A 19,988-nucleotide genomic window follows, 5' to 3' on the forward strand; every position below is an offset into this window, starting at 1 on the left:
TACAGCATACTCTCCCCTTACAATAAAGAACCAGGACCCCCAACATAAACGTCTCAGGTACTTAGCTGCTGATACGCAGGGCCATGTCCCTGGGGATGAGTGCTCCGGTCCAACAGAATCCTCAAGGGGCTGTGGATGGAGACCGGACTCCTGCCTGCTGGCTCCCACTTCAAGCCAGAGCCCAGAAGGGATGGTGAAGGAGCACGGCATGTAAGGCTTCAGCCTTGTAAATGAACCTTAACAACACCGCCGACACAGTGGGGTGAGAAGGGACATGCCGGGAGTCCAGACATGGACCCGCTTTTCTTTAAACTCTTTCCAAAAGTCAAACAAATCAGATGAGAATGCATGTGTGGATGTATGACCTCCTGAACACAAAGCGATAAACTGGCTAGGACTGGCTACCAGGGGGTGTATAAGCTCAGAGGGAGGAGCTACACTTTTAGGTGTAGTACTTTGTGTGTCCTCCGGAGGCAGAAGCTAAACACCCATGGTCTGGGTCTCCCAAAGGAACGATAAAGAAAAGAAAATGCCATTTAAATGACAATGCCAAAATCTTTATGTGAAATAAACAAGCTTTGCAAATATTTTTCATTTTTTTTTTTTTTTATTCATAATGGATCGTTTTTGTCCAGTGACTCCCATTGTCAATCTGAGCATGAGCGCGCACAACTAAAAAACAAACCTAGCAAGTTTACATGGTAAAGTACTAGGCATATGAAAAACAAATGTTATGGGAAAACCCCTCTTAGGAAAGGGAACATGAAACCAGTGCAAATCATTTTGGGATGGAGAGGCTCAAATATGATACTAAGCTGTATTTAAGCAAGACACACAGATGGTCAGCACAGAATATCTGTAAGAGTAGCTGCCAATGTGCTATTTGACAACATACATAATAGTGTGGTGGTGCTATACTGGGAAAATCATCATGGCTACCACAGCTTTCTGCTTTGCACGTAGTTGACCTGTCATTTAGTTTTCAACAGGACAACTATAGGTTCTAAAGGGGTAAGAAATATCTGATAACAGCAATTGATTGAGATCTACCGGAGATAAAAATGGTTTGGGATGAGCTGGACTATACAGTGATACACATGTTCCCCTGCTCTCCCAGCTGATTCAATAATTTTAATATAACACAACACCTGACAGGCTCCCGTTAAAGTTTTCATAATATGCAAGTCCTGTTATATATATGAATGAAATAATGCAAGAAAAATAAATTTACCTTAGTATTCTAATAGCATGGCTGAAGCCATCGCCTTCTATCTGGACGCCTTGGTGGGGAATGTCCATGTTGGACAACTGTTTAAAAAAAATAAAATAAAAAGATCAGCCAAAATAAAAAGGGTACTCTGCCACAAAATCTACTAGCCAATGAGCAGGGAAGTGGGGGGATACCTACAATGAGCTTCGTTTCAAGATTTGATGAAGAGAAAAATCTGCAATTGCGTAATCACAGCACCACAATCTTTATCTTGTATGATGAATGTAAGGTGGGAAAGTAAGGAGAACTCAATGAGTATATCACTGTCAGTGTTCAGGCGAGGTAGGGAAGAGTGCTGGAGTCTGGGGAGGTCTGTAACCTACTCAATAATCCCAACTTATTGGGGACATACACAATCTCAATGCTGGACCAGAGAAGCTGGCTACTACCAGAGATCACTAGAAAAGCGAGCAACTTCATTTTACTACATTGCTATTCAAAAGGTGGACGTATGCTTGCGTAAAGAAGGGAATTTTGTTTACTTACCGTAAATTCCTTTTCTTCTAGCTCCAATTGGGAGACCCAGACAATTGGGGTGTATAGCTTCTGCCTCCGGAGGCCACACAAAGTATTACACTTAAAAGTGTAAAGCCCCTCCCCTTTGCCTATACACCCCCCGTGCCTCACGGGCTCCTCAGTTTTGGTGCAAAAGCAAGAAGGAGGAAAAGTTATAAATTGGTTTAAAGTAAATTCGATCCGAAGAAATTTCGGAGAACTGAAACCATTCAACATGAACAACATGTGTACACAAAGAACAACAGCCCGAAGGGAACAGGGGCGGGTGCTGGGTCTCCCAATTGGAGCTAGAAGAAAAGGAATTTACGGTAAGTAAACAAAATTCCTTTCTTCTTTGTCGCTCCATTGGGAGACCCAGACAATTGGGACGTCCAAAAGCAGTCCCTGGGTGGGTAAAGTAAAACCTCGTAATAGAGCCGTAAAAACGGCCCCTTCCTACAGGTGGGCAACCGCCGCCTGAAGGACTCGCCTACCTAGGCTGGCATCTGCCGAAGCATAGGTATGCACCTGATAGTGTTTCGTGAAAGTGTGCAGGCTCGACCAGGTAGCTGCCTGACACACCTGCTGAGCCGTAGCCTGGTGCCGCAAAGCCCAGGACGCACCCACGGCTCTGGTAGCATGGGCCCTCAGCCCTGAGGGAACCGGAAGCCCAGAAGATCGGTAAGCTTCGAGAATTGGTTCCTTGATCCACCGAGCCAGGGTTGATTTGGAAGCCTGTGACCCTTTACGCTGGCCAGCGACAAGGACAAAGAGTGCATCCGAGCGGCGCAGGGGCGCCGTACGAGAAATGTAGAGTCTGAGTGCTCTCACCAGATCTAACAAGTGCAAATCCCTTTCACATTGGTGAACTGGATGAGGACAAAAAGAGGGTAAGGAGATATCCTGATTGAGATGAAAGGGGGATACCACCTTAGGGAGAAATTCCGGAACCGGACGCAGAACCACCTTGTCCTGGTGAAACACCAGGAAAGGGGCTTTGCATGACAGCGCTGCTAGCTCAGACACTCTCCGTAGTGAAGTGACTGCTACTAGGAAGGCCACTTTCTGCGAAAGGCGTGAGAGAGAAATGTCCCTCATTGGCTCGAAAGGTGGTTTCTGAAGAGCCATCAGCACCCTGTTCAGATCCCAGGGTTCTAACGGCCGCTTGTAAGGAGGGACTATGTGACAAACCCCCTGCAGGAACGTGCGTACCTGTGGAAGTCTGGCTAGGCGCTTCTGAAAGAACACAGAGAGCGCTGAGACTTGTCCCTTAAGGGAGCCGAGCGACAAACCTTTTTCCAATCCGGATTGAAGGAAGGAAAGAAAAGTGGGCAAGGCAAATGGCCAGGGAGAAAAACCATGATCAGAGCACCAAGATAAGAATATCCTCCACGTCCTGTGGTAGATCTTGGCGGACGTTGGTTTCCTAGCCTGTCTCATAGTGGCAATGACCTCTTTAGATAACCCTGAAGACGCTAGGATCCAGGACTCAATGGCCACACAGTCAGGTTGAGGGCCGCAGAATTCAGATGGAAAAACGGCCCTTGAGACAGCAAGTCTGGTCGGTCTGGTAGTGCCCACGGTTGGCCCACCGTGAGATGCCACAGATCCGGGTACCACGACCTCCTCGGCCAGTCTCGACGAGGATGGCGCGGCGGCAGTCGGACCTGATCTTGCGTAACACTCTGGGCAACAGTGCCAGAGGAGGAAACACATAAGGGAGTTGAAACTGCGACCAATCCTGTACTAAGGCGTCTGCCGCCAGAGCTCTGTGATCTTGAGACCGTGCCATGAATGTCAGGACCTTGTTGTTGTGCCGGGACGCCATTAGGTCGACGTCCGGCATCCCCCAGCGGCAACAGATCTCCTGAAACACGTCCGGGTGAAGGGACCATTCCCCTGCGTCCATGCCCTGGCGACTGAGAAAGTCTGCTTCCCAGTTTTCTACGCCCGGGATGTGAACTGCGGATATGGTGGAGGCTGTGGCTTCCACCCATAGCAGAATCCGCCGGACTTCCTGGAAGGCTTGCCGACTGCGTGTTCCGCCTTGGTGGTTGATGTATGCCACCGCTGTGGAGTTGTCCGACTGAATTCGGATCTGCTTGCCTTCCAGCCACGGCTGGAACGCCTTTAGGGCAAGATACACTGCCCTTATCTCCAGAACATTGATCTGAAGGGAGGACTCTGGCTGAGTCCAAGTACCCTGAGCCCTGTGGTGGAGAAAGACCGCTCCCCACCCTGACAGGCTCGCGTCCGTCGTGACCACAGCCCAGGATGGGGGCTGGAAGGATTTCCCCTTCGACAGAGAAGTGGGAAGAAGCCACCACTGAAGGGAAGCCTTGGCTGCCCGAGAAAGGGAGACGTTCCTGTCGAGGGACGTCGACTTCCTGTCCCATTTGCGGAGAATGTCCCATTGAAGTGGACGCAGATGAAACTGCGCAAAAGGAACTGCCTCCATTGCTGCTACCATCTTCCCTAGGAAGTGCATGAGGCGCCTCAAGGGGTGTGACTGGCCTTGAAGGAGAGTTTGCACCCCTGTCTGTAGTGAACGCTGTTTGTCCAGCGGAAGCTTCACTATCGCTGAGAGAGTATGAAACTCCATGCCAAGATATGTCAGTGATTGGGCCGGTGTCAGATTTGACTTTGGAAAATTGATGATCCACCCGAAACTCTGGAGAGTCTCCAGAGCAATGTTCAGGCTGTGTTGGCATGCCACTTGAGAGGGTGCCTTGACAAGCAGATCGTCTAAGTAAGGGATCACCGAGTGTCCCTGAGAGTGCAGAACTGCTACTACTGTTGCCATGACCTTGGTGAAGACCCGTGGGGCTGTCGCCAGGCCGAAAGGCAGTGCTACGAACTGAAGGTGTTCGTCCCCTATGGCGAAACGCAGGAAGCGCTGATGCTCTGGAGCAATCGGTACGTGGAGATAAGCATCTTTGATGTCGATTGATGCTAGGAAATCTCCTTGGGACATTGAGGCGATGACGGAGCAGAGCGATTCCATCCGGAACCGCCTGGTTTTTACGTGTTTGTTGAGCAGTTTTAGGTCCAGAACAGGACGGAAGGATCCGTCCTTTTTCGGCACCACGAACAAGTTGGAGTAAAAACCGTGACCCTGTTGCTGAAAAGGAACAGGGATCACCACTCCTTCTGCCTTCAGAGTGCACACCGCCTGAAGAAGAGCATCGGCTCGCTCGGGGGCGGAGATGTTCTGAAGAATCGAGTCGGAGGACGAGAGCCGAACTCTATCCTGTAACCGTGAGACAGAATGTCTCTCACCCAACGGTCTTTTACCTGTGGCAGCCAGGCGCCGCAAAAGCGGGAAAGCCTGCCACCGACCGAGGATGCGGTGTGAGGAGGCCGAAAGTCATGAGGAGGCCGCTTTGGGAGCGGATCCTCCGGCGGTCTTTTTTGGACGTGACTTAGACCGCCATGAATCGGAGTTCCTCTGATCCTTCTGAGGCCTTTTGGACGAGGAGAATTGAGACCTGCCCGCGGACCGAAAGGACCGAAACCTCGATTGTACCTTCCGTGGTTGAGGTCTGTTTGGTTTGGACTGGGGTAAGGATGAGTCCTTTCCCTTGGATTGTTTAATGATTTCATCCAAATCGCTCACCAAACAGGCGGTCGCCAGAAAATGGCAAACCGGTTAAGAACTTTTTGGAAGCAGAGTCTGCCTTCCATTCACGTAGTCACATGGCCCTGCGGACTGCCACCGAATTGGCGGATGCTACCGCCGTACGGCTCGCAGAGTCCAGGACAGCATTAATGGCGTAGGACGCAAACGCCGACGCCTGAGAGGTTAAGGACACCACTTGCGGAGCAAACGTACGTGTGACTGCATTAATCTGCGCATGACAAGCTGAGATAGCTTGGAGTGCCCATACGGCTGCGAATGCTGGAGCAAAAGACGCGCCGATAGCTTCATAGATGGATTTCAACCAGAGCTCCATCTGTCTGTCAGTGGCATCTTTGAGTGAAGCCCCATCTTCCACTGCAACTATGGATCTAGCCGCCAGTCTGGAGACTGGAGGATCCACCTTGGGACACTGAGCCCAGCCCTTGACCACGTCAGGGGGGAAAGGATAACGTGTATCCTTAAGGCGCTTGGAAAAACGCTTATCTGGACAAGCTCGGTGTTTCTGGACTGCCTCTCTGAAGTCAGAGTGATCCAGAAACGTACTCAATGTACGCTTGGGAAACCTAAAACGGAATTTCTCCTGCTGAGAAGCTGACTCCTCAATTGGAGGAGCTGGGGGAGAAATATCCAACACCTGATTGATGGTCGCTATAAGGTCATTCACTATGGCGTCACCTTCAGGTGTATCTAGGTTGAGAGCGGCCTCAGGATCAGAATCCTGATCTGCTACCTCCGCTTCATCATCCAGAGAGTCCTCCTGCTGAGACCCTGAACAGTGTGATGAAGTCGAGGGAATTTCCCAGCGAGCCCGCTTAGGCGACCTGGGACTGCGGTCCGTGTCAGAGACCTCACCCTGGGACCTATGGGTCACCCCAGGAACACTTTGCTGCTCCAACTGAGGGGGGCCTGGGGTCAATGATTCAACATTGCCCGGGGCCTGAGTCACCGGTCTGGACTGTAAGGCTTCTAGTATCTTAGCAGACCATTTATCCATACTTGCAGACAGTTTGTCAGCAAATACTGCAAACTCCGTCCCTGTCACCTGGACAGTGGTAGCAGGTGGTTCCACCTGGGCCACCAGTAACAGAGGCTCCGGCTGAGTAAGTGCCACAGGGGCCGAGCATTGCACACAATGAGGATCGGTGGAACCTGCCGGTAGTATAGCCGCACATGAGGTACAAAATGCAAAGTAAGCCTGTGCTTTGGCACCCTTGCTTTTTGCGGACGACATGCTGTTGTCTCCTGTGAGTACAATCCAGGAGGGTATATAGCCAAAAATCAACAGTGCGACCGTACAGTGTAAATGTATAGCATATAAGCATATATTATATATATATATATATATATATGTACACTTCGGCACTCAGTGGGGCCAGCACCACAGGTGCTGCTTACCGACCGCTCAAAGCGGTTGTGTGATCACCAGATTCCCTGCCTGGGCCTCCCAGAGCCGTGTTGTCTCTCCTCTCCAGCGTCAGAAGTGCTGACAGGAATGGCTGCCGGCGTTCTGTGGGGAGGAGGGGGCCGTGGGCGTGCCCTAGAAAGTGCGGGAATCTGATGCCCCACTGTGCTGAGTGAGGGGGGAGGAGGATACAAAGTATGCTCCAGCCCTCAGCGCTGACGTCCTGTGCAGCGTCCCGCCCTTCCCCTGACTGGCAGGCCTGGGGGCGGGAATATGCGATACTAGGCCGCAAAAGCCGGGGACTAAAGTTATAAGCGCGGCCGGCAAATAAGCGCGGTCGGCGCGGTAGTCCCCGGCGCACTAACACACCCAGCAGTGCTGCAGTGTGAATGGCACAAGCGCTCCATGCGCGGTCCCCCAAGGGGACACAGAGTACCTCACAGTAGCAGGGCCTTGTCCCTGACGATACCCGGCTCCTGTCCAGCAGATTCCCCAGGGGCTGCGGAGGGAGCACGGTCCCAGTGCCTGGAGACCGATTAGGATCCCACTTCACCCAGAGCCCATTAAGGGATGGGGAAGGAAAACAGCATGTGGCTCCTGCCTATGTACCCGCAATGGGTACCTCAACCTTAACAGCACCGCCGACCAGAGTGGGGTGAGAAGGGAGCATGCTGGGGGCCCTGTTATGGGCCCTCTTTTCTTCCATCCGACATAGTCAGCAGCTGCTGCTGACTAAGATGTGGAGCTATGCGTGGATGTCAGCCTCCTTCGCACAAAGCATAAAAAAACTGAGGAGCCCGTGAGGCACGGGGGGTGTATAGGCAGAAGGGGAGGGGCTTTACACTTTTAAGTGTAATACTTTGTGTGGCCTCCGGAGACAGAAGCTATACACCCCAATTGTCTGGGTCTCCCAATGGAGCGACAAAGAAACAAAACATGCTAAGTCTTAATTAGTTTGGCAGGGAAATGAGATATATATATATGCGCAGGTATGTATTAGTATATACACATATCAGACAGTATGTTCCATCAAAAGATTTATCACAACCACATTCACGCTGAAGTCAACATTTACAAATGGAATGGCAGGGAAATGGATTGGAATTGTGTCTGTAGTTAGCCATCTGTCTTAACTGTATTTTAATTCTCTAAGTAAGGATTTTTCTACAGGGAGTATATCAAGAGACCATGACCACTTACTTCCGTTCGAAGTCCAATAAACGGCATGTTTGAGTCACACATGGCCACAAAGTGAGCTAGCACTTTATTAAAGGCACACATTTCTCCTGTCCGCTTTGGCTTCTTAGCTGCTGGAGAACCCTGATCACCAGAGAGCTGGAAGAAGTTAGTTACATTTAGCATATAAAAGTGAAAATATCCATAACGGATAAGCAATATTACATGATGCTGCAGGCTTCTGTTAACCCTACTTTTCTAGAAGATGCTTAAATATTTACTTTGCGTTTACAGCCAGCCTTCCCTTGCTTTCGCCAGGTTCCATCAAAAGACAGCTCATCAACATTAGTCTTGAATCGCTGCAGTAGAAGAGCAGTTGGCGGGTTTTCTTCGCCGTCTGGGTGGGTGACGGACAAGAAGTGGTAGTTATATTCCAACTCTGTTGGGTTAGTGGGAACCTCAAGCATCTCCACAATCTAGGCACACAAGAAGAAAAGGTTCAGAGACAAAATATATCTTTTGGGTTAATGAATAATGAAACATTTCCTGTAACCATGCTAGTGTGGAGGAACAGTGCATGTAGCCCAATCCATTTATTACTTTGATGGAAATGTAACAAGAACTCCTCTTTGTTCGGACCTCATCTGGAATATTATGTCCAGTTCTGGGCACCACATTTTAAAAAAAAAGACATCAACAAATTGGAGCAAGTTCAGAGAAGAGTGACCAGAATGGTGACTGGTCTGCAAACCATGTCCTATGAGGAACTATTACAGGATTTAGGATTGTTTAGCTTGCAAAAGAGAAGACTGAGAGGAGACTTAATAGCGGTCTACAAATATCTCAAAGGCTGTCACACTATAGAGGGATCAATTTTATTCTCATTTTCCCAAGGAAAGACTAGAAGCAATGGGATGAAACTGATGGGGAGGGGACACAGATTAGATATTAGAAAAAACTTTTTGACAGTGAGAGTGATCAATGAGTGGAACAGGCTGCCACGAGAGGTTGTGAGTTCTCCATCAATGGAAGTCTTTAAAAAGAGGTTGGACGGACATCTGTCCGGAATGATTTAGTGAATCCTAATTTGAGCAGGGGGTTGGACTAGATGACCCAGGAGGTCCATTCCAACTCTAATATTCTATGATTCTATGAACTTCAAGGGAACCAACCGGCAGGATTTTCATATATAAAGTAAAGCCAGTGCTATACTGGTACTAGGATGCTGAATCTAAGCATATCTTTTGTTCAGAGATTGGATGTTTTATTTTAAAAATATGTGCAAGTAAAGTTCCAGCAACGCACTGCTATTTGATTGACAGGTGCAACAGGAAGGAAATATGTGGGTCAGGTCTAGCTATCTTGTCCCACCCGTCTGTCTGCGTCGGAGTTCACGTCTGACGGAGTCAAAGAGAGGAAGGGAAGGACGGAAGACAGGGGAGGGAATACATAGCAAGACCAGACCCAAATTCTCCTCCTGTTGCACTTGTCAATCAAATAGCAGTGCATTGCTGGAACTTTACTTGCACATATTTCTGAAATAAAAACATCCAATCTCTGAACAAAATGTATGCTATCATTCAACATCCTAGTACCAGTACAGCACTGGCTTTATATATGAAAATCCTGCTGGTTGGTTCCCTTTAATAAAAAAAAATAGGACTTACTATGTAGTACTGTGGAAGACGTGTAAGCTTGATGAAGAGCTTATTTTTGGAAAGATTGCTAATAGGATGGTTGGCATAGTTTGTCAAATGCAAAGATTCACTGCATACAGTGGGCAGATGCTTCACCGAATGCTTACAACGCTGCTGTCCAAGCCAGAACCTAAAGTAAAAAAAAAAAATCATAATACCAGAGAGGGCTTGTAGAACAAGAACTGGGTCATGAAACTTAGGTTTAGCAGTGACTGGACTGACCAATGTAAGTAAACAATAACAAGCACAGATCATCCACGGCATGCCATCAAGAATACAATAAACACTATAACAACTGAAAAACATAACATTTAGTTCTCCTGATGACACTTACTTAAGCTGCTGTAGCCAAGGGATTATTTTTTTCATGTCATCATTGATGGATTTCTCAATATCATCTAAAGTGGTCTGGTCTACAGTAGAAAATATTTTCAATTTGTTAATCCGGTTAAAAACCCTTATCTATATGCATACATATATAAAAAAAACATATAAAATACATTTAAACATGCTATCTATACATAAGAGCCTAATTCTTACCAAATCCATAAAGCATAAGCTGGAACATTCCTGAATGAAGATCTACAAACACATGAAGACACTCCGAACGTCCGCATGGCTCTAGAATGGGGATGACTAGGGTTGGCAAAGCAGTTTCCACAAATGCTGGAATACAAAAAGAAATCCTTGAGCAAACACTATAAATATATATTGTGTATAAATATAGCGACTGTCAGCACACATCTGCCTAATGTTTCATTTTCCCTAGAACGTAGGTAGAAGTGATGGTTTCACTATTGTTATAGCAGACGATTATTTGGGGCAGAAAATGCAGGCTTATATCTACTGATAATTTTTGGGAGGGGGGGGGGGGGGTTCTCAGCAGGACCAACAGAATCTGCAGCACTTCACAGATACAGGTTTTGACTTTCTCAGTTTAATCATTCCAGAAGTATGACTTAAAGTAGACATGTATTTCCAACGTGACAAACAAATGCATAGAGATTTATTATACAGTGTGCGCGCAAGAAAATCTAAAAGCTCAGTGTCCCCAAGACAAATTATGAGACTAAGTGATTAAACACAATGGGACTGATGAGTTAAAGTGTTTGCACCAAAAAAAGGCATAAAACACTTTTGAATAAGTGCTACATTTTTGCACAACAGACAGTTGGGCAAAGATTGTGTGACTTTTGGAATTTTCAAACAGCTGGTCCAAAATGGGCAAAGCAGGGGGAAGGCGAGACCCTGTGTGGCCGTGTACACCCATAAGAATCCTCAAAACTGGTGGGGTTTCTTACACCAAAAATGTTACTTCAGGCCTTGACATCTGTTGGTGAAGGGCCCAGCATTGAGAAGGCACAACAAATTTATTAATGGTAAGCACACACAGCGAGTAAAACAGTGAGTGGAATGCGATATACATATATATATACACATATTATTATTATTATACACATATACATATATACACACACACATACAGTTAGGTCCAGAAATATTTGGACAGTGACACAAGTTTTGTTATTTTAGCTGTTTACAAAAACATGTTCAGAAATACAATTATATATATAATATGGGCTGAAAGTGCACACTGCCAGCTGCAATATGAGAGTTTTCACATCCAAATCGGAGAAAGGGTTTAGGAATCATAGCTCTGTAATGCATAGCCTCCTCTTTTTCAAGGGACCAAAAGTAATTGGACAAGGGACTCTAAGGGCTGCAATTAACTCTGAAGGCGTCTCCCTCGTTAACCTGTAATCAATTAAGTAGTTAAAAGGTCTGGGGTTGATTACAGGTGTGTGGTTTTGCATTTGGAAGCTGTTGCTGTGAACAGACAACATGAGGTCTAAGGAACTCTCAATTGAGGTGAAGCAGAACATCCTGAGGCTGAAAAAAAAAAAAAAAAAATCCATCAGAGAGATAGCAGACATGCTTGGAATAGCAAAATCAACAGTCGGGTACATTCTGAGAAAAAAGGAATTGACTGGTGAGCTTGGGAACTCAAAAAGGCCTGGGCGTCCACGGATGACAACAGTGGTGGATGATCGCCGCATACTTTCTTTGGTGAAGAAGAACCCGTTCACAACATCAACTGAAGTCCAGAACACTCTCAGTGAAGTAGGTGTATCTGTCTCTAAGTCAACAGTAAAGAGAAGACTCCATGAAAGTAAATACAAAGGGTTCACATCTAGATGCAAACCATTCATCAATTCCAAAAATAGACAGGCCAGAGTTAAATTTGCTGAAAAACACCTCATGAAGCCAGCTCAGTTCTGGAAAAGTATTCTATGGACAGATGAGACAAAGATCAACCTGTACCGGAATGATGGGAAGAAAAATGTTTGGAGAAGAAAGGGAACGGCACATGATCCAAGGCACACCACATCCTCTGTAAAACATGGTGGAGGCAACGTGATGGCATGGGCATGCATGGCTTTCAATGGCACTGGGTCACTTGTGTTTATTGATGACATAACAGCAGACAAGAGTAGCCGGATGAATTCTGAAGTGTATCGGGATATACTTTCAGCCCAGATTCAGCCAAATGCCGCAAAGTTGATCGGACGGCGCTTCATAGTACAGATGGACAATGACCCCAAGCATACAGCCAAAGCTACCCAGGAGTTCATGAGTGCAAAAAAGTGGAACATTCTGCAATGGCCAAGTCAATCACCAGATCTTAACCCAATTGAGTATGCATTTCACTTGCTCAAATCCAGACTTAAGACGGAAAGACCCACAAACAAGCAAGACCTGAAGGCTGCGGCTGTAAAGGCCTGGCAAAGCATTAAGAAGGAGAAAACCCAGCGTTTGGTGATGTCCATGGGTTCCAGACATAAGGCAGTGATTGCCTCCAAAGGATTCGCAACAAAATATTGAAAATAAAAATATTTTGTTTGGGTTTGGTTTATTTGTCCAATTACTTTTGACCTCCTAAAATGTGGAGTGTTTGTAAAGAAATGTGTACAATTCCTACAATTTCTATCAGATATTTTTGTTCAAACCTTCAAATTAAACGTTACAATCTGCACTTGAATTCTGTTGTAGAGGTTTCATTTCAAATCCAATGTGGTGGCATGCAGAGCCCAACTCGCGAAAATTGTGTCACTGTCCAAATATTTCTGGACCTAACTGTATACACACACACACACACACACACACACACACACACACACACACACACACACACACACACACACACACACACACACACACACACACACACACAGAGTACAGACCAAAAGTTTGGACACACCTTCTAATCTCTAGAACAACTGTTAAGAGGAGACTTTGTGCAGCAGGCCTTCATGGTACAATAGCTGCTAGGAGACCACTGCTAAGGACAGGCAACAAGCAGAAGAGACTTATTTGGGCTAAAGAACACAAGGAATGGACATTAGACCAGTGGAAATCTGTGCTTTGGTCTGAGGAGTCCAAATTTGAAATCTTTGGATCCAACCACCGTGTCATTGTAGAAAAGGGAACGGATGGACTCTACATGGCTGGTTCCCACCGTGAAGCATGGAGGAGGTGTGATGGTGTGGGGGTGCTTTGCTGGTGACACTGTTGGGGATTTATTCAAAATTGAAGGCATACTAAACCAGCATGGCTACTACAGCATTTTGCAGTGGCGTGCTATTCCATCCGGTTTGCGTTTAGTTGGACCATCATTTATTTTTCAACAGGACAATGACCCCAAACACCTCCAGGCTGTGTAAGGGCTATTTGACTAAGAAGGAGAGTGATGGGGTGCTACGCCAGATGACCTGGCCTCCACAGTCACCAGACCTGAACCCAATCTAGATGGTTTGGGGTGAGCTGGACCGCAGAGTGAAGACAAAAGGGCCAACAAGTGCTAAGCATCTCTGGGAACTCCTTCAAGACTGTTGGAAGATCATTTCCGGTGACTACCTCTTGAAGCTCATCAAGAGAATGCCAAGAGTGTGCAAAAGGCAGCAAAAGGGGCTACTTTGAAGAACCTAGAATATAAGACATATTTTCAGTTGTTTCACAGTTTAAAGTATTTCATTCCACATGTTTTAATTCATAGTTTTGATGCCTTCAATGTGAATCTACAATTTTCAGAGTCCTGAAAATAAATAAAAAACTCTTTGAATGAGAAAGTGTGTCCAAACTTTTGGTCTGTACTGTATATATCTATCTATATATCGCATTCCACTCTGTCCAAAGCTACTCTATGCGTAATATAAAAAAGCAAAAAAGAAAATATCATTACTTACAGCAAGATGGAATTGCAGCTGTATATTGCTCAGGCCAAAAGACTACTACTACTCCAGCAGGATACAGCTAAACCCCCACTAGGTGAAGGCAACACAGGTGCAGGTGGAGCCATTCACACTCACTTCCAAATATGGAGGAGGTGATGGCTGGATGGTAAAACTGCACACTGGTGGCTTGCATAGAGCACTGTTCACACTAGCAGACGCACAGTCACAAACCCGCAGCCTATTAGGTGACGCCCATACTATTAGATCAGGCGGGCTGCCAAGCCGTACCCCCACTGCGCGCTACGTAGGGACAGAAACTCTGATAGCAAGGCCTAACAAAAAGGGGCCTGGCTGTATCCTGTACAAAAAAGTTTTTGAGGTTTTTTGTTAGCGTTATGGCCATAAAACGTAAGCCTACAACCCTCGTCACGGGAACCTCATGCTTGTAGGTCCCTACACTATATATAATATAAAAAAGCAAAAAAGAAGAAGCTACTCTATGCGCCCTAATCGGACCGAAAACCAGTCGCAGCATGCTGCGAGTGGAATCCAATTCGTTTTCACTCGCACCCATACAAGTCTATGGGTGCGAGAGGAACATCTCATTGCACCAGTGTAACGTGAGTGCAGTGCGAGAATCGCGTCAGCTCACAGTGGAGGAGGTGGGGAGATTACTCACTCCCTCTCCTCTGCAGCGCCTGCCCCCCTCCTCCGAGGCTGTGCTGTGATCGCAGGATCGATAAGTGGCATGACACTCGCATCACACTTGGCTTGCACTCCAGCAAGAGAGGGAGCCGAGTGTTATGCGATTGACTCACAATAAAGCCGGTCTGTCTCCAGCCTAATAGTGAATTCAGGGCATGTTATTCCAGCACGTCCCTCATGAAGACTGGTGTACAAAATGTCAGTCTTAATGAATCAGAGCCAAGGATGGTAATCCATCTTTATCAATATATGGGTGTCACGGTTGCTCAGTGGTTAGCACTGCAGTCTTGCAGTGCTGAGGTTCTGGGTTCAAATTCCACCAAGGACAACATCTGCAAGTTTGTATGTTCTCCGCGTGTTTACGTGGATTTCCTCCCACACTTCAAAGACATACTGATAGGGACTTTAGATTGTGAGCCCCAATGGGGACAGAGTTGCCAATGTATGTAACGTGCTGTGGAATTAATGGCATTTAAGTGAATATATCAATCGTAGAATATTTCAAGTATAACACCAATTAAGTCAAGTGATCCTGTAGATGTTTTTTTAAGAACTGTAAAATACATATCTAAAAAAAAAATAAGATGTAAAAATACCTACAGTTGTCGTTTGGGTTATAATTCTTTAAGATGGCTTTTAGCTCCTGTAACTTCTGATGTGATCGAGCATGTACACTGTCGATTAGCAGTTTTTCTATAGACAAATGGTCAATCTATAAAACATGAAAAGATGATTCATGAGTAATCATACTGTTTTAACAAAGAATATAACTGCTGAAAACCAACGTACCCGCATAGCTCTTTCTATTAATTTAGAATCACAAGTTGGCAGTGGAGGCTCATGGGAAATTTGCAATGGTTTTGACCCATCGCTTTCATCAATCTTTATTGTGACCTTGTGAACAGAAGCTGTCCCTGTTTTTCTTCCCAATACCTGTTGGCTATATAAAAACAAAAGTTAACATAAAAAAGAAGGGAATTTTGTTTACTTACCGTAAATTCCTTTTCTTCTAGCTCTAATTGGGAGACCCAGACAATTGGGTTGTATAGGCTATGCCTCCGGAGGCCGCACAAAGTATTACACTCAAAAGTGTTAAGCCCCTCCCCTTCTGCCTATACACCCCCCGTGCTCCCACGGGCTCCTCAGTTTGGTGCAAAAGCAAGAAGGAGGAAAAAGAATTATAAACTGGTTTGAAGTAACTTCAATCCGAAGGAATATCGGAGAACTGAAACCATTCAACATGAACAACATGTATACACAAAAAAACAGGGGCGGGTGCTGGGTCTCCCAATTAGAGCTAGAAGAAAAGGAATTTACGGTAAGTAAACAAAATTCCCTCCTTCTTTGTCGCTCTATTGGGAGACCCAGACAATTGGGACGTCCAAAAGCAGTCCCTGGGTGGGTAAAATAATACCTCGTAAGAGAGCCGTAAAACGGCCTCTTCCTACAGGTGGGCAACCGCCGCCTGAAGGACTCGTCTACCTAGGCTGGCATCCGCCGAAGCATAGGTATGCACCTGATAGTGTTTCGTGAAAGTGTGCAGACTCGACCAGGTAGCCGCCTGACACACCTGCTGAGCTGTAGCCTGGTGCCTCAAAGCCCAGGACGCGCCCACGGCTCTGGTAGAATGGGCCTTCAGCCCTAAGGGAACCGGAAGCCAAGCCGAACGGTAAGCTTCGATAATTGGCTCCTTGATCCACCGAGCTAGGGTTGATTTGGAAGCCTGTGACCCTTTACGCTGGCCAGCGACAAGGACAAAGAGTGCATCCGAGCGGCGCAGGGGCGCCGTACGAGAAATGTAGATTCTGAGTGCTCTCACCAGATCTAACAAGTGCAAATCCTTTTCACATTGGTGAACTGGATGAGGACAAAAAGAAGGTAAGGAAATATCCTGATTGAGATGAAAGGGGGATACCACCTTAGGGAGAAATTCCGGAACCGGACGTAGAACCACCTTGTCCTGGTGAAACACCAGGAAAGGGGTTTTGCATGAAAGCGCTGCTAGCTCAGACACTCTCCGAAGTGAAGTGACTGCTACTAGAAAAACCACTTTCTGCGAAAGTCGTGAGAGAGAAATATCCCTCATTGGCTCGAATGGTGGTTTCTGAAGAACCATCAGCACCCTGTTCAGATCCCAGGGTTCTAACGGCCGCTTGTAAGGAGGGACGATGTGACAAACCCCCTGCAGGAACGTGCGTACCTGTGGAAGTCTGGCTAGGCGCTTCTGGAAAAACACAGAGAGCGCTGAGACTTGTCCCTTAAGAGAGCCGAGTGACAAACCCTTTTCCAGTCCAGATTGAAGGAAGGACAGAAAAGTGGGCAAGGCAAAAGGCCAGGGAGAAATACCCTGAGCAGAACACCATGACAGGAAAATTTTCCACGTCCTGTGGTAGATTTTAGCGGACGTTGGTTTCCTAGCTTGTCTCATAGTGGCAATGACGTCTTGAGATAACCCTGAACACGCTAGGATCCAGGACTCAATGGCCACACAGTCAGGTTGAGGGCCGCAGAATTCAGATGGAAAAACGGCCCTTGAGATAGCAAGTCTGGTCGGTCTGGTAGTGCCCACGGTTGGCCGACCGTGAGATGCCACAGATCCGGGTACCACGACCGCCTCGGCCAGTCTGGAACGACGAGGATGACGCGGCGGCAGTCGGCCCTGATCTTGCGTAACACTCTGGGCAACAGTGCCAGCGGAGGAAACACATAAGGCAGTTGAAACTGCGACCAATCCTGAACTAAGGCGTCTGCCGCCAGAGCTCTGGGATCTTGAGACCGTGCCATGAACGCTGGTACCTTGTTGTTGTGCCGGGACGCCATGATATCGACGTCCGGCTTGGTGGTTGATGTATGCCACCACTGTGGAGTTGTCCGACTGAATTCGGATCTGCTTGCCCTTCAGCCACTGCTGGAACGCTTTCAGGGCAAGATACACTGCCCGTATTTCCAGAACATTGATCTGAAGCGAGGACTCTTGCTGGGTCCACGTACCCTGAGCCCTGTGGTGGAGAAAAACCGCTCCCCACCCTGACAGACTCGCGTCCGTCGTGACTACTTCCCAGGATGGGGGTAGGAAGGATTTCCCCTTCGATAATGAAGTGGGAAGGAGCCACCACCGAAGGGAAGCTTTGGTCGCCTGAGAGAGGGAGACGGACCTGTCGAGGGACGTCGGCTTCCTGTCCCATTTGCGTAAGATGTCCCATTGAAGAGGACGCAGGTGAAACTGCGCGAAAGGGACTGCCTCCATTGCTGCCACCATCTTCCCCAGGAAGTGCATGAGGCGCCTCAAGGGGTGTGACTGGCCTTGAAGGAGAGATTGTACCCCTTTCTGTAGTGACTGCTGCTTGATCAGCGGAAGCTTCACTATCGCTGAGAGGGTATGAAACTCCATGCCAAGATATGTCAGCGATTGGGCCGGTGTCAGATTTGACTTTGGAAAATTGATGATCCACCCGAGACCCTGGAGAGTCTCCAGGGTAGCGTCGAGGCTGCGTTGGCATGCCTCTTGAGAGGGTGCTTTGATCAGCAGATCGTCCAAGTACGGGATCACCGAGTGACCCTGCGAGTGTAGGAGCGCTACTACAGTAGCCATAACCTTGGTAAAAACCCGTGGGGCTGTTGCCAGGCCGAACGGCAGTGCCACGAACTGCAGGTGTTCGTTTCCTATGGCGAAGCGCAAGAAGCGCTGGTGCTCTGGAGCAATCAGTACGTGGAGATAAGCATCTTTGATATCGATCGATGCAAGGAAATCTCCTTGGGACATTGAGGCGATGACGGAGCGGAGGGATTCCATCCTGAACCGTCGGGTTTTTACGTGTTTGTTGAGCAGTTTCAGGTCCAGGACCGGGCGGAAAGACCCGTCCTTCTTTGGGACCACAAACAAGTTGGAGTAAAAACCTTGGCTCTGTTGCTGAAGAGGAACAGGGACCACCACTCCTTCTGCCTTCAGAGTGCCCAGCGCCTGCAGAAGAGCCTCGGCTCGCTCGGGAGGCGGGGATGACCTGAAGAATCGAGTCGGGGGACGAGAGGTGAACTCTATCTTGTAACCGTGAGACAGAATGTCTCTCACCCAGCGGTCTGTTATTTGTGGCAGCCAGGTGTCGCAAAAGCGGGAGAGCCTGCCACCGACCGATGATGCTACTAGAGGAGGTCGAAAGTCATGAGGAAGCCGCTTTGTTAGCGGCGCCTCCGGTGGTCTTTTTAGGACGTGACTTAGACCGCCATGCATCAGAGTTCCCTTGTTCTTTCTGAGACCTTTTAGACGAGGAGAATTGGGACCTGCCCGCGCCCCGAAAGGACCGAAACCTCGACTGTCCTCTCCTCTGTTGGGGTATGTTCTGTTTGGGCTGGGGTAAGGATGTATCCATTCCCTTGGATTGTTTGATGATTTCATCCAGACGCTCGCCAAACAGCCTGTCGCCAGAAATTGGCAAACTGGTTAAGCGCTTTTTGGAAGCAGAATCTGCCTTCCATTCCCGTAGCCACAAGGCCCTGCGGAGTACCACCGAATTGGCGGCCGCAACCGCCGTACGACTCGCAGAGTCCATGACCGCATTAATAGCGTAAGACGCAATTGCCGAGGTCTGGGTGGTAATGGATGCCACTTGTGGCGCGGCCGTGCATGTGGCTGCTTCAATTTGCGCTTGACCTGCTGAGATAGCTTGTAGCGCCCAAACGGCTGCGAATGCTGGGGCAAAAGAAGCTCCGATAGCTTCATAGATGGATTTCAACCAGAGCTCCATCTGCCTGTCAGTGGCATCTTTGAGCGAGGCCCCATCTTCCACTGCAAGTATGGATCTAGCCGCCAGTCTGGAGATTGGAGGGTCCACTTTGGGACACTGAGTCCAACCTTTAACCACGTCAGGGGGAAAAGGATAACGTGTATCCTTAAGGCGCTTAGAAAAACGCTTATCTGGACAAGCATGGTGATTCTGGACTGCCTCTCTGAAATCAGAGTGGTCTAGAAACATACTCGGTGTAAGAGAAGCTGACTCCTCCGCCGGAGGAGCTGAGGGAGAAATATCCAGCATTTGATTGATGGACGCAATAAGATCGTTCACTATGGCGTCCCCGTCTGGAGTATTAAGATTGAGAGCGCCCTCAGGATCAGAATCCTGATCAGCTGTCTCCGCATCATCAACCAGAGATTCCCCCCGCTGAGACCCTAAACAATATGATGTCGAGGGAAATTCTAAGCGAGCCCGCTTATTCGGTCTGGGGCTGTGGTCTAAGTCAGAACCCGCAGCCTGGGATGTATGAGATACCCCGGGAGGACATTGTTGGACCAACTGAGGGGGGTCAGGGAACAATGATTCAACAGAATCCCTTTGCTGAGATACCGGCCTGGACTGCAAGGCTTCTAGTATCTTAG

The 19,988-nt window shown here is 47.7% G+C and overlaps 1 protein-coding gene across 3 annotated transcripts in view; it reads right to left on the reverse strand.

The window, feature by feature from the left end:
• The window catches only part of MED14 (mediator complex subunit 14), a 127,424-nt gene that overhangs the window by 71,945 nt on the left and 35,491 nt on the right, over positions 1-19,988 (reverse strand). For all 3 annotated transcript variants that reach the window (XM_075335514.1, XM_075335515.1, XM_075335513.1), the window contains exons 9-16: positions 15,407-15,557; positions 15,218-15,329; positions 10,221-10,346; positions 10,015-10,093; positions 9,651-9,810; positions 8,265-8,459; positions 8,008-8,142; positions 1,232-1,308 (exon numbers count right to left, since the gene is read on the reverse strand). In XM_075335514.1, coding sequence (XP_075191629.1) covers positions 1,232-1,308; positions 8,008-8,142; positions 8,265-8,459; positions 9,651-9,810; positions 10,015-10,093; positions 10,221-10,346; positions 15,218-15,329; positions 15,407-15,557 — 1,035 coding nt within the window. The remainder of the gene's footprint in view (positions 1-1,231; positions 1,309-8,007; positions 8,143-8,264; positions 8,460-9,650; positions 9,811-10,014; positions 10,094-10,220; positions 10,347-15,217; positions 15,330-15,406; positions 15,558-19,988) is intronic.

This window comes from Anomaloglossus baeobatrachus, chromosome 2 (genome assembly GCF_048569485.1).
Source record: "Anomaloglossus baeobatrachus isolate aAnoBae1 chromosome 2, aAnoBae1.hap1, whole genome shotgun sequence".
Classification (NCBI taxonomy): Eukaryota; Metazoa; Chordata; class Amphibia; order Anura; family Aromobatidae; genus Anomaloglossus; species Anomaloglossus baeobatrachus.